Raw genomic sequence first — 13,605 nt, 5'->3', positions numbered from 1 at the left:
CAGGGAGAAGTGATTTTTTTTCTTTCTTCTAGTATTTCTTTCTTTGACTCAGCCCACGTGATATATGGGAAATGCTACAAGTACTTGGAATTTTTACTAATCTTCAACATGTCGATCTATCGGGTAAAAAACAGTCCAGATCGTAGTCAAATTTTTAAAAAATTTGTCTTTTAGTAAAAGTGAGTCATCCCTGATATATTTCCTACTAGGGATGAGATTTTTCCCCGACTGCCCGCTATCGGTAACGGGCACTTGGAATTCAAAATGGACCATGGGTGAACATGCCCGTTATGGGCATATCCCCCGGCCCGCCAGAAAAAAGGGCCTCGGGTGAAAAAGCTTATCCATGCCTTCGCCCCACGGCGAGCCCACCTGGTTTCCCTCAATTAGTACCTACAACTATAGCAACAAAGATTGAGATTTAAATGGTGGGTTGTTGAATGTGCTCCCGGGCGGAGAAATAGCGGTTAGGTAAAGGCGCCACCAATTGAGGAGGAGATTTTTCAGTTATTATTTGGATTTAGTAGTTATCTTGACGGTTTTGGGCAGTTCTGAGTGGTTTTCGAGTTTTTAAATTTTGAAATTCTCGGATTCCGGCTAGAAATAGTCTGGGTTTCCTCCTTGTCGCTCTATAGGGGCTTTTTATTCTTAAAGTTCTCAGACTTTTTTAGATAAATTATCATCTTTAACCTTCTATAATCAATGGCTACACCAAACTTCGAATTGATTAAGCAGTTTTCCGAACTTACCACGGAAGAAGCTCCAACAATTCAAGTGGAGGGGGAAGATCTTATTCCCTGGGATAATGAAGTTATTAAGAATGGGGTTGTTTGGATCCAAAGCAACAGAAAAGTTGATATAACTCAAGCAATGATGCGGCTATCTCGTGTGATCCATGGTCCGAACAAATTTATGCTTTCAGATGTCAAAGACAACGTCTTCCTAATGAAATTTCACACGGGAATGGAACTTGATATCGCAGTGGATAGTTCTCCATGGGTTGTACAGGATGAATTAATCATATTACAACATTGCAAATCGGATGTTGCTCCAGGCGATCATACCTTCGACAAGGCTTGGTTCTAGATACAGTTGCATGGAATCCCAGTCTCTCATCTTAACAGTACTGTGATTAATCGATTAGCAGGATCTATTGGCAACTTCATTCCCACCACTAAAGAGGAGGCGTCTAAATGGAGTCTGTTTGGTAGAGTTCGAGTGGAACTTTGCATAACAAAAAAACTTCCTTCTCGTGTTAATCTGAAATTATCCAACAATAAATTAATTTCCATTGAAATTAGGGTTGAAAAACTGCCTCGTTTCTGTAATTACTGTGGATTAGTGGGACACACTATGAAATTTTGCCCCACTGTTCTTGCTTTTGGGGATTTACTTAAACTAAACATTGATGAAGCTACCCGTGATTATGTCACAAATCTCTCGTCCCCAAATATAAAGAGGAATTTAAGGTTCCTTTTACAGTCAGATACCCACTGAAAGAACTAGGATCCTACGGTTGTGATATCACCCCTAGACTAGCATCCCTTAATTTGAATGAGAACATTAATAATGGGGATGAACAGACTAATCCAGACCCCATTTATAATTCCGAGAATAACTTTGGGGAATTTGTGTCTGATTTAATACAGGTTAAGCGTTCGAAGGTTCAATCTAAAGACAGTGTGTCGGCAGTCTACACTAATAGTCTATTCTCTATAAATCAGAGCAACCCTAAAAGAAAGGAAAAATGTGAAGTGTCCAGTTCGATGGTAGAAATGGAGGAGGCATCTCCGGTCGCTGGAGAGATAGCAATTAAACAATACAAGAAAACTGTTCGTCATTTGCCTGACGACCAAAAAGAAAGGGGAACGGCACCCCAAATGCCGCAGGGGTCGTGACTGCTTTTGCTTGGAATTGTCGTGGGCTTGGGAACACCCCGACAAAGGAGACTTTATCTCAGTTCCTGGGGGCTATAAAACCCTCTATTGTATTCCTCTCGGAGACTAGGATCTCTAACTACACTCCTCTTTCCTGTTTCAATAAATTTAACTTAATTAATAACTATTATGTTCCAGCAATAGGCCGTAGCGGTGGTCTTATATTACATTGGACTCCGGATCTACGGTTGGATGTCCATTTTTCGTCCCCAAATCTGATACATGCTACACTATAACACGGAGGAATCCCCTTGGGATATTCTTTGCATTTATGGACCTCCGCAGGTCCACAACAGAAGTACTTTTTGGTCTAGTATATTATCTAGAATTGAGACTATCTCTAACCCCTATTGTTGTATTGGGGATTTGAATGCTTTGTTAGATAGATCTGAAAAATGGGGAAATAATAATCAGATTCCGTTTTTGCCTTCTTTTCAGAATTTCGTGCGTGATGCTAACTTAATCGATCTTGGATACAATGGTCCAGCATTTACATGGACAAACAGCAAGCAAATTCATCACTTAACGAAAGAAAGGTTGGATAGAGCCTTATGTGACACAAACTGGCTTCTCAAATTTCCTGAAGCGGGCGTTTTTCACCTTCCCCGTTATAATAGTGACCACGCCCCGATCCTTCTTAAGTTTCATGTTCAAGGAAACATTATGAATACAATTTCAAGATTTGAAACTTATTGGACTAAGCATGGGGATTACAAAGATACTTTTCAAGAAAAATGGGACCAGAGTACGGGATCTTTTATTGAAAGAATAGATTTTGTCAAAAATGAGTTAAAGGGTTGGAGTAAGAGAGCGTTTGGAGTAATTAAAAACAGATTATTGATTTTGAGAAAAAGATTACTCGACGTTCAAAAACTCGATCCAACAGAGATGGTCTTGGCCATTGAAAGTGACATTCAAGAAGAAATTTTGTTTCTAGAAAATATACAGCGCACGAGGGTAGAACAACGAGCAAAAAATCATTGGGTTCACAATGGAGATAGGAACACCAAGGCTTTCCATGTTTCTATGTCTACCAGGCGTCAGAAAAATAGAGTCCATCAAATTACTCGATCTATTGGACAAGTCACTAGAAACTTAGAAGACATCTCGGCGAAATTTGTGGCTTTTTTTCAGAACTTATTTACTGCTGATCAAGTCAGCCAACCACCAAATGAAGTGCTTAATTCATTCAAAGTTCTGTCGGCCGAACAACAAGACGACATCTCGAGGATTCCGTCGCCAGAGGAGATTAAAGCAGTGGTTATGGAGATGGGGGCTTTGAAGAGTCCGGGACCGGATGGCTTACCTTGCTATTTTTTCCAACATAATTGGGAAGTTATCGGTGCTGAATTAATCAAGTACATCCAATCTGCCTTCAGTACAGGTTCTATTGATCCCTCGTTAAATTTCACCACTATAGCTTTAATTCCTAAGACTAGGAATCCGAGTTTCGCCTCGGATTTCAGGCCTATAGCTCTTTGTAATGCAGTTTATAAGTTCATCACCAAAATCATTGCCAACCGCCTTAGACTGTATTTAGAAGATTCTATTCACTGGACCCAAAATGCATTTGTGCCTCAGAGACAGATAATTGATAACATAGTCATAGCTAAAGAATTGATTCACTCTATGAGGTGTTCTACGGCTAAAAAAGGAGCATTCTCTTTGAAAATGGACATGGCTAAAGCCTATGACCGTGTAGATTGGACTTTTCTAAATCAGGTTCTTAGGTCTATGGGCATTGAGGGTAGAATCCTCAACCTCATTATGTCTTGTGTAACGTCAGTTCGTTTTAATATTCAGATCAATGGTAGTACTACCGGTGAATTTTTGGCCTCTAGAGGCCTTAGGCAGGGGTGCCCTTTATCCCCCTACCTATTTATCCTCACCACTCAATCTCTCTCTCTTTTATTTGATCACTATGAATCCCATGGAAGATTTACAGGGTACCAAATCAATCCGGACAGTCCAACAATCACTCATTTGCTGTTCGCGGATGATCTGATAGTGTTTGGTAAAGCGGATACAACAAATTTAATCAATTTAAAAGAACTAATGCTTCAATACTCCTCCTTCACTGGTCAGCAGGTAAATTATACCAAGTCGTCTTTATTCTTTGGCAAAGGGATCCCACATTATATCCAGCAGCAATTCATTACCAATCTCTCGGCTCCTCTTATGACGGATCAAGAGAAATATCTGGGTTCTCTTATACTCAACAAAGGAAACAGAATTCAGAATCATGAATGGTTAATTGAAAAGTTCCACAAAAGTTTATCAGGATGGAAGAACAAACTGATAAGTCAGCCAGGTCGAACAGTTCTTATAAAATCGGTGTTATCATCTTTCTGTACATATCAATGCAGCTATCAACTCATGCCAAAAGCAGTGATTCAAGAATTAGAGAAAATAGAAAGATGCTTTTGGTGGGGCCATGATACTAATGAGAGAAAGCTTCACTTCATAAAATGGGACATCATCACCAACCCTAAAAATAATGGGGGCGATTCATTACTCTAAAATGACCTGGCGATTCATTACTCAAGAAGATGCAGTATGGGTTAAGTTATTAAAATCAAAATACTTAAAATCAAGGGACTTTTGGAATCAGACAAAACCAAAAAGGACTTCACAATTTTGGGCTGCTATTGAAGAAACTAAAGAAATTATGAAGAAAAATGTGTTGTGGATAATTGGAGACGGCAAATCAGTAAAAATTACACAAGACCCTTGGCTGCAATATAACAATAACCCAATCCCAATACCTATTCTACCTCTTCCTCCCTTCATCAAATATGTGTCGGATCTTATGCTTAATGATCAGAAAATATGGAACATATCTCTGATTCAAATATATTTTGACCAACAGACAGCACAAGAGATTACTAGCATTCACTTAAGTCAAGCTAATAGTGTGGATCGATTAATATGGAAACCCACAGATAATGGTAAGTTTTCTGCTAAATCATTCTACATAGAGGTAAAGATTCCTACAACTTTACAAAACGAAGCAGCGGAATTCCCTTGGAAGCTTTTTTGGTTAAAGAAAGAAATGAACCCTAAAGTTCATAACTTCATATGGAGACTCATTCATAATGGTCTTCCAACCCTGGATAACATAGGGTCTCGAGTTCAACAAATCGATCAATCATGCATCATGTGTAACCAAAATGAAATAGAAACAATTACGCACCTGTTCGGGAGTTGTAACTCATTTGAGAATCTGATTGTAAAAGCAGGACTCACCCACATCCTTCAAAGAAATACAATTAAAAACCTAAAGTTCATTCTATTACAAAAAGGCGTAGGGGAAAAGGATTGGTATACCTTCTGTTATTTGATGTGGGAATGGTGGAAATCTAGATGTGATAAACATTTTCAGAACAAGAACACAGATCTGACAAGAGTTTGGTCGAATACAGCAACTGCTCTGAGGTATGTATCTCTTCTTCACACCCCTTCTTTGATTTCTACTAACTTTACACAGGAAAACCGATGGTGTCCTCCACCGGAAGGTAAGTTTAAAATAAACTTCGACGGAGCTTTTCGAGGAGACAAAGCTTCTTGTGCAGCCATTGCAAGAGATTCCGAAGGAGTAAATGTAGGAACGAAGGTAAGAATAGTAGAATCTAGGTCGGCGATTTACAGTGAGCTCAAAGGAATGGAGGCAGCCCTAGATTTGGGGGTGGAATTAGGGTTGACGGAATTTATAGTGGAAGGGGATGCCCTGGTCTTGATCAATTTAATCTCGGCCGTCGATGAAGAAATCCCATGGAGATTGATTAATGAAATCAACGGATTACAAGCAAGGGTTAACCTACTACATGTTACCGTGGAGTATTGCAATCGGGGGAGCAACAATGAGGCTCACAGCCTGGCCACCTCAGCGATAGCCCACCAAAACCCTTAAAATCACTTTGAAGTGTTTGTTGTTCACATTTATTTCAGTTTAGTCCCGTTTTTAAACCTTTTGTTTTACTTCTTGGGCTACTCTGTAATACATTTGAGTAAATTGACTTTTGTGTTTCAAAAAAAACAAAGATTGAGATTTTAAAAGCACATTAAACTTGTCCACATGGCTAAATAACACAACCCTTTAGGAATATGCACCAAACTCAGAAGCGTGCACATTTAAGCAACGTCTCTTATGGAACAAAGAGTTGGAGTTGTTTTCTTTATAACCACAGGTCGTGAAACTTTTACTCTCTGATTCTAATCTAGGATTATTTTCTGAAACTCAAAAGTAATGTAAAGTTCACATAATCCCATTGCTCTTTTACAGTTGAGAAAAGTGTTGCAAACTCTCACAAAACGCTAAGAGGTTGAGAGCATTTTTTTAAGTTGTTTTGTTAGTTCTATTAGCTGCGCAAGGTTGGATCATTTGATCCATTTATCACATTCTCCTTGCACACAAAAAGCTTCTGCATTTCCTTCGCGCGCAAAATAGCAATCCCTCCGAATGGGTAGTACTGGATTCAAGTATTCATGTGAGACAGCAGCTCAAACCCTAGAATGGATTAACGCCATTAATGATTTCCTCAAACCTTATAAATTCCTTCTCAATTCTCATGTCGTCAATTTCTTCAAGGTTTGTTTTACTTGCCTTTCTTCTCTTCTGCAATTTCCACTAAAACTTGCTTATATTTGTTCTTCATCATTCTCCCTCTTTTTCTTCTTCTTCTTCTTCTTCTTCTTTTACAGGATAGACAGTGGGAGTCTATTGATAAGCAATGGATTGATTGTCTTCGCAAAGAATCCGTTTCAAATATTGTTCAAATTCCTTCTGGCATAGCACAGGTTGAATACTCTCTCTCTCTCTCTCTCTCTCTCTCTCTCTCTCTCTCTCTCTCTCTCTCTCTAAATGATCAATGAGTTAAAGAAATGATAGAAGCAACTAAATGGTATTTTTATTGATCGAAGAATGAATTAGAGGAAACAAACTAAGACTCTAATATAGGTTTGTTGATTGTAATTCTAGTATAAATGAGGTGGTTATGATAGAGTTCAATTAGAAGTTCTGGTTTCCACAAATTAACAACAACAATTCTTTTCATATTTGAATTTAGCCGAATTCGGCGGGGACCGAGATTTAGTTGACCCCCTTCCTCAACTGCTTTGGTGTTATGTGAAAACAAGGTTCTCTAGAGTTATGCATACAGACCATTAGACACTGTGCTTTTTTATATCAATGGTGTTCTTGTCTCTAAAGCAATGTGATTCATCTCTTTGGCTTCAGGACTATTGGCCGTCTTCACTAAAGGATTTCGTCCTCACTTCTAGATCTCTTGTTTTTCCGCGGGAGCAGGCGGATTTGCATAAGGTAAATGTAAATATCATATCGGTAAATGTTATTGGGGTAAATACGTTATCTAATTAGAACAAATTCAACTATTTGAATATACTTTGGGTTTTGGACCTCTAATGGGTGTGTTTATCTGGGATACTCTTGTTTTGTTTCAGCAGGGCATATTATTCGGACATCTAAAACTCATTTTCCAACTTAATGCAGATGTTGCCAGATTTTCATGTGACTTCACTTGGGAGTGTTCTTGCTCAAGGCATGAATTTGAAGAAGAAACATGAAGTAGGTCTTCTTTTATCCTTCACAAATTTTCATCATGTAATGTATAGGAAATTTTTGGTAATTAGTAGCTAAAATATACAGCATGAAGACTAATATCCGTTGAAGCATCAAATGCAGAATTTTCTTGAAGAATTAAGTGTAGATAATACAATTAACATATCCAATTTCAACCGTGTGCTACCAATACCCTTTACTAATATGCTAATATCAAGTGCCACCAAATTGGTATCTGGATTTGTATTCAATTATCAAATTATCAACGGTGATGCTACTTCTTGGATACCATAATAAGCGGAATACTTGTCTTTGTTTAAACTCTATGTCGACCTCTGTTTGAGTTGCATCAACTTAATAACAGCGACTTGTTTATAATTATTCCACATATAAGTGTCCAAATGTGATGATATGTGTTCTTGAATCTTCAATTGATTTTCCTTGTCCTTCAAAAAGGTTTTGGTGCCATTTTATTGAATGGAGTGCTTGGAACAGGTAGAAATACTTGCTGCAGTTATCAGCTCAATTGCAAGAAATGTTGGAGCTCAAACAATAGTTGATGTTGGTGCTGGTCAGGTTCGCTCTTATTTGTTTCCCGCCTTTTATCTATACGCATAGGTATATTTATTTCAGAACCGTAGTACTTCAGGAGTTCTCCTCATACACAAATATCTACTTCACAAAAAGAGTTGTTTATCTGAATACTAGGAAATTGCAGCAGTATCTTTTGGGTTGTTTCTATTATCAACATACTATTTACGTACTGCAAAGTATACAGATTAATTACATTGACTTGTTCAGTATCTGATTTGTCCACAAAGAAGGCTGGCGTTATATGGAGGGTCATTTACGCTACACGGAGGCACACTCTCTTAATGAGGTTTCTTTTGTAGCCTTGTACGGAGCTAAATAAATAACAAAACCCTGTGTAGAGTGTAAACAAGCCTAGCATTGGCCAAAAAGAAAACTTCATACTACTTTTACCATAAAATAACAAAACAAGCTGCATGTTATCCAGGTTAAGTTATTGTATTGTTGATTTCTGAACTCTTGTTTATTGGGTAATTTTGTTAGGGTTATCTTGCTCAAGTCTTATCCTTCCAATACCAGCTCTCAGTGGTCGCTATAGATGCTTCTTCACATCATGGAACAGTCACAAGTGCACGTGCGAAGCGAATTATGAAGCATTATGCAGCTAAAATGCAGAAACTACAGTATGTGAAGCAACCTATTCAGGTCTAGTTCTATGAAACATTTAAGGTACCTTGGGTCAATTATCATTGTACAACATGCGGGAGTTCTGGGATCTCCCTTTATTGGGTTACCTAGGAATCTATGGTTATAAAAAAGGTTCTAAGATTTGAAGCGTGTTGTGGAAGTACTGTGTAAACCTTGAGTTTACACCAAGGTTTAGGCATGGCAGCTACAGCTTCCACTCATTATTTCAAGCTTGACTATTCACTGACTTTTAGCTAGGTTTACATGTAGATGCCAACACCTGCAAGGTAAAAATTCTCCTTCACAACTCTTGTGGTAATGTATTTGGCTGTATGACTCGCCATTAACATTCACGGGTGAACAGTTAATGACCTTCAAAACATTGTTGCTTTACCCCTTGATTGAAATCATTATCCCCCTTTCCGCCTCAACCCTAAATTTAAGGTAGTAAAAGGTGTTCCCTTTCCTCCTTACTCGTAATTATCCTACTACAGTAATTGTGCATGTTTCCCTTAGGAGCTTGTCAGTTTATAGAAGTATGCCAATCATGTTTATGTTAGTTGTTCGAATGCTTATGTAGAATCTCATCTTTGATCTCTCTAAAGTTTGGCCATGAACGGCAAAGGTAATACAAATATTACCATGTTGCTTTGTCTTTGTAAGTTATACATGTGGGATCTTTAAGAGTGAAACTTGAGTGACTAACATCATTTGGTGTGGCTATAGTCGATCAAGAATGATAATTTTTTTTTCTTATGCTTTCCTGATTGAGCGGTATCGTGTGACACGTCATTTGGTTTAGACTCTAGTTAAGTTGGTTGATGACTTAGGAAGAGACCTAATGTCAACATCAAATGGCTTCATCCATCTCCAGTGCATTTGTACATTTAATGAGATGATTTAACCTTTGTTGCTATGTATGCCAGCATGTGTTTATCCAATTTTATATTTTGATTCACTATTTATACCTTATTTTTATGATACACTGCGCTCCTTTTTTATCAGAAGAGGAAATGAGCATTTGAATGTCCCGCAGACAATCACATGTCGTGTTTTGTCAAGTGACTCATTGAAAGCTTTGAGTGGCAGTTTAGTAGATAAAGACAGTGTTGAACAACCAAAGAGAGATAATTTAGGTTCTGACAAACCTTTCCTCCAAGGATTGGAAGCGAATCCCGGGAAACCATCTGGTCCAAGCTTGGTTCTTGCTGGACTGCATGCCTGTGGAGACCTTTCAGTAAACATGCTTAGGTAATTCTTGGGTTTGCTTCCATTTTGATTTTCTTATAGCAGTTTGAATTCAATCTACTAGAACACAAAATTATTCGCAGCAGAATTTGCATGCCATGGTTGACGGTATTTAGGATATTGTGGCTAATACGGAGAAGTTAGTAAGTGTTGTGGTACTACATGTAATTATGTCGTAAGAGTTTCATTTCCTTATAGAACTATTCTAAAATTTGGAAAATATCTTGTTCAACAAATAAGGTGGTGTTTGTTTCGTTTGAAAGTCAGATCTTAAATCTGTGTTGACTTAGAGACAAATTTTAGATAGTTTGTTTTTTATCTGACTCATAGGTCTCACTCATCTTGGGCTCATTTTTTTTTTATCAATTTCAGTAAAACATAAAATAAATCAAAATCCCGTTGTTTGAATAGCTTGATATTACTATTTTGCCCTTGACCAAAACAATTCAAACTCATACGTCTCAGATTCATATAAGTTAGACTTAGATGAGTCATAATGAGACAGTAAAGAGCTGAGTATTTGCATAAAGGACCTGCTTATTCTAAATCTAAAATGATGTGATATCCATTTTGTCAAAATGATGGGACCTTTCTGAGAATCCTAAGCTTCTAAGGTGTCATGTAAAAGATCTTAGTTCTTATAATGGCATAAGAGGTCTTTAAGCTTTATAAGTCATATTCCGCTTAAGTTCGATCATTTTCCAGTCTACAAGTGTGAGCCAAATATCATGATTTTGATTTTCTTAAAGCGTATTTGTGCTACATTTCCTATTCCAAATGTTCTTGTTCCGGTGATATCTGATCCAATTTAACTGCTCATTTATTTTCTCAGGACTTTTGTTGAATGTGAAGAAGTAAAAGCAATAGTTAGCATTGGATGTTGTTATAACTTGCTTTCTGAAGAATGTAATGAGAAATCCAGTTCTCTATGTGGTTTTCCAATGAGTGATGGTGTTTGTTTGGCTGGACTGTCACTTGGAAAGGATGCACGTGATCTTGGTTGTCAGGTAAGATATCAGTTTGTGATTCTTTCTTTGTGGAAAGACTTCCCAGACAAACTTCGGCAAGCCAACTTAATTATTGATTTATCAGGCTAAATAGGTGTGGTTATGAAACTTTAAAAATGTTGGAGAGGCTCTAAGTTGTATGGTGGTGTAGCTCCAACGTTATGTTTGCAACTCCGATTATAATGAAAAGAAAATAATAGAAGTCATTTCTTTGTGCTCACTTTCTAGTTTGGTATAAATTTTTTAGCTAGTTGCAAACAAACATATATTGGTTTTGCGCGAAATGCAAAATTGCAAATGATAGGCTAGAGCTAGCTATCATTTTGTTGAAAGTTGAGAATGTAAAAGCTTTTAAGTAAAAGATAAGAGAGTAAGATACAAATGTATTTATATTTGTAAATGTCTCAAGTTTGGGATTTCTTCACCTTTCTTTTGCGACATCCACAATGGTGCCCATGTTATTTATACAGGTAAAAAGTAAATTAAAGACAAAGATAATACTTTACATGTTAAATGTGCACGCACACACACACACACATGTACTATCTCAACTTTGGAGTTTGTCTGCTCATCGTGACAGACGCCTGTAGTGATGGCCAAAGGTAAAACCTAACGATGTTCAAACTGAAATTAAGAAACGAAGGCGGAATCCCGTTTTCGCTTGGCCTTTTCTGTAGCACTGACCTCGTACCTATGTGACCATTTTTGACCATTTGAGACCAGACAGCTAGCCCTACTGATGTCACATAAATGTTATTACTACAATCACCACCAGAGATAAATGCAAGAAATTAAACTATAGAAGAAAGAGAAATATGCACTACCGTTGTGATGAACAACTGCTGCATTGTGGTTTTATCATTTGTATTTTGTAGCTTATAATCTGCTGTACAAAGAAAAAACCATTGACTAGTTTTACCTTGTTAGAGTGCTGAGAGATGGAGAAACTTGTCTGAAGTTGCAGCTCTTGAGAATTTTGAGTTGCATGCTTTCAGGGCGGTCTTTCAGATGGTAAGTAGTTTTGTTCTCTCTTCGCCCTGTTTATAGCTATTTAGCTGATGTATTGCTACCCCATTCTCATTACACTCCCTGAAGTCCGATTAGTTTGAATAATCAAAGATTTCTAATGTGACGAGAGTTCATGTTTCGAACTTCGAATGGGATACTACTTAATTTTTATTTTTACTGTGTGTATATATATACATGTATATTTGCGCCAAATTTGTGTCTTGAACAGATATTTGCATTTGATGGATGAAACAAATCCCTTCTTTGCTCTTGCGAAGTCATACATTTCTTATCGCAGGTTCTTCATAAATATTATCCAGAAGTCCTAACGAGGAGTCCTTCAATAGGCCGGCAAGGAAAAGCTTTACGTCGGCAACAACAAATGAGAGCCTTAGTTGGAACACTTCAAGAGCAAAACATTAATGCAATGCTAAAAGGTTGACTCATTCTCCGAAATGCCTCATAGTAAATTAGTTCATATTATTAAACATCTTGATAATGGAAATCTCACCGCAGATAGACCATAAATATGGTCTCCCAATCGCAAATTCTGGAGGCAGGTTATGGATTTCATGTTATATGGTTTATTACAAGTAATTATGTGGTATTTGAGGGCGCCTACCTCAGTTATAACGGTTTGACATTACCTACTAGTGTTTACTCATAAGGATATATTGTGCAGATAAAAAAACATGCTTAACCTGTGCAGCTGATGCGTCTCATGATCTATCTTCCAACTACAGTAGCAAAATTTTGGACAAGCGATCTCCTGATCAATATTCCCTTTTCGAAAATTTCTGCACATCTGGATTGTCTCGCCTTGGTCTCGTACCGACTCAAGCGATCGATTTTTTTGGGATATGGATGGAAGCTAAACCTTTCATAGTAAGTTGCAGTTGTACGAATTCACATATGCATTTGAAGTTTTAAGTGAATTTTGTGCTTTATTTTGTGGATCTTGCAAGTAGATGTTCCTTTCAGAAGTTCATGTTTATGTTTGTACATGAATTTGGCGGGTAAAAAAATTAGAGAATAAATTTCATCTTGTTCCATTTCCTTAACTTAGTTTATCGAATTATACTGTGAGTTTCATGTCATCTCTATATAACAATGGTGTATTGGTACTAATTATTGTCCTAAACAGGAACTTGTAGGTCCTTATTGGGCTCTTAGAGCGGCTTTGGGACCTCTGGTGGAAACTCTGCTTCTTCTTGACAGGTTGTTGTTTCTCCAAGAGCGAGGCAATTCAGCAGAAGCAGTAATGTTGCCCTTATTTGATCCCATGTTATCTCCTCGTAATGTGGCAATAATTGCTCGAAAAATTTGATGCCAATTTTATTTCACCTATAAGCCATGGTATTCTCTCTCTCTCTCTCTCATTTCGCATCTCATAGATACATCGGTAAGGCATGGAATTCTCTCTACATTAGTACTTCATTTATCCTCACAAAGCATTATTGAATCTTCAAATGTTCGAAATCATCTTTCTTTTTTATTTAGAATTTAGAGTTGTAGTAGATAGAAGTCCTTAACCTATTAAGCAATTATTATGATTTTTTCTTAAATGTTTAAGTAACTATTTTTATATTTAAGTCCTTTTTCTTTTTTT

General features: G+C 37.4%; 1 protein-coding gene across 4 annotated transcripts; it reads left to right on the top strand.

Annotated features, from left to right (window-relative positions):
- Positions 1 to 6,145: 6,145 nt before the first annotated feature.
- LOC147532955 (S-adenosyl-L-methionine-dependent methyltransferases superfamily protein) lies at positions 6,146 to 13,605 on the top strand. 4 transcript variants are annotated; one of them, XM_086645127.1, is made up of 12 exons: positions 6,146 to 6,525; positions 6,639 to 6,734; positions 7,174 to 7,257; positions 7,447 to 7,521; positions 8,011 to 8,091; positions 8,590 to 8,729; positions 9,739 to 9,984; positions 10,814 to 10,988; positions 11,916 to 11,999; positions 12,295 to 12,433; positions 12,679 to 12,881; positions 13,141 to 13,605. In XM_086645127.1, exons 1-12 carry the CDS (start codon positions 6,397 to 6,399, stop codon positions 13,321 to 13,323), a joined length of 1,635 nt encoding a protein of 544 aa, XP_086501253.1. In that variant the 5' UTR covers positions 6,146 to 6,396; the 3' UTR covers positions 13,324 to 13,605. The 4 variants fall into 4 exon arrangements, with proteins under 4 accessions (XP_086501253.1, XP_086501256.1, XP_086501255.1 ...); XM_086645130.1 differs by having other exon boundaries at positions 6,302 to 6,525; positions 9,742 to 9,984; XM_086645129.1 differs by having other exon boundaries at positions 6,302 to 6,525; positions 7,447 to 7,525; positions 8,015 to 8,091; positions 9,742 to 9,984.

The sequence above is a fragment of the Eschscholzia californica genome, unplaced genomic scaffold (genome assembly GCF_041429995.1).
Source record: "Eschscholzia californica isolate CP2 unplaced genomic scaffold, dmEscCali1.0.p SCAF_6, whole genome shotgun sequence".
NCBI lineage: Eukaryota > Viridiplantae > Streptophyta > Magnoliopsida > Ranunculales > Papaveraceae > Eschscholzia > Eschscholzia californica.
The sequence above is the reverse complement of the archived record's forward strand: the minus strand, read 5'-3'. Positions and strand labels throughout refer to the sequence as shown.

What these genes read in the sequence shown, in the direction of transcription:
- LOC147532955 (XM_086645127.1), top strand. Translation starts at nt 6,397, where the DNA reads ATGGGTAGTACTGGATTCAAGTATTCATGTGAGACAGCAGCTCAAACC. An exon ending in TTCCTTCTGGCATAGCACAG is followed by an intron (nt 6,735 to 7,173) that starts GTTGAATACTCT and finishes CTTTGGCTTCAG; the next exon opens with GACTATTGGCCGTCTTCACT. An exon ending in TGGAAGCTAAACCTTTCATA is followed by an intron (nt 12,882 to 13,140) that starts GTAAGTTGCAGT and finishes TGTCCTAAACAG; the next exon opens with GAACTTGTAGGTCCTTATTG.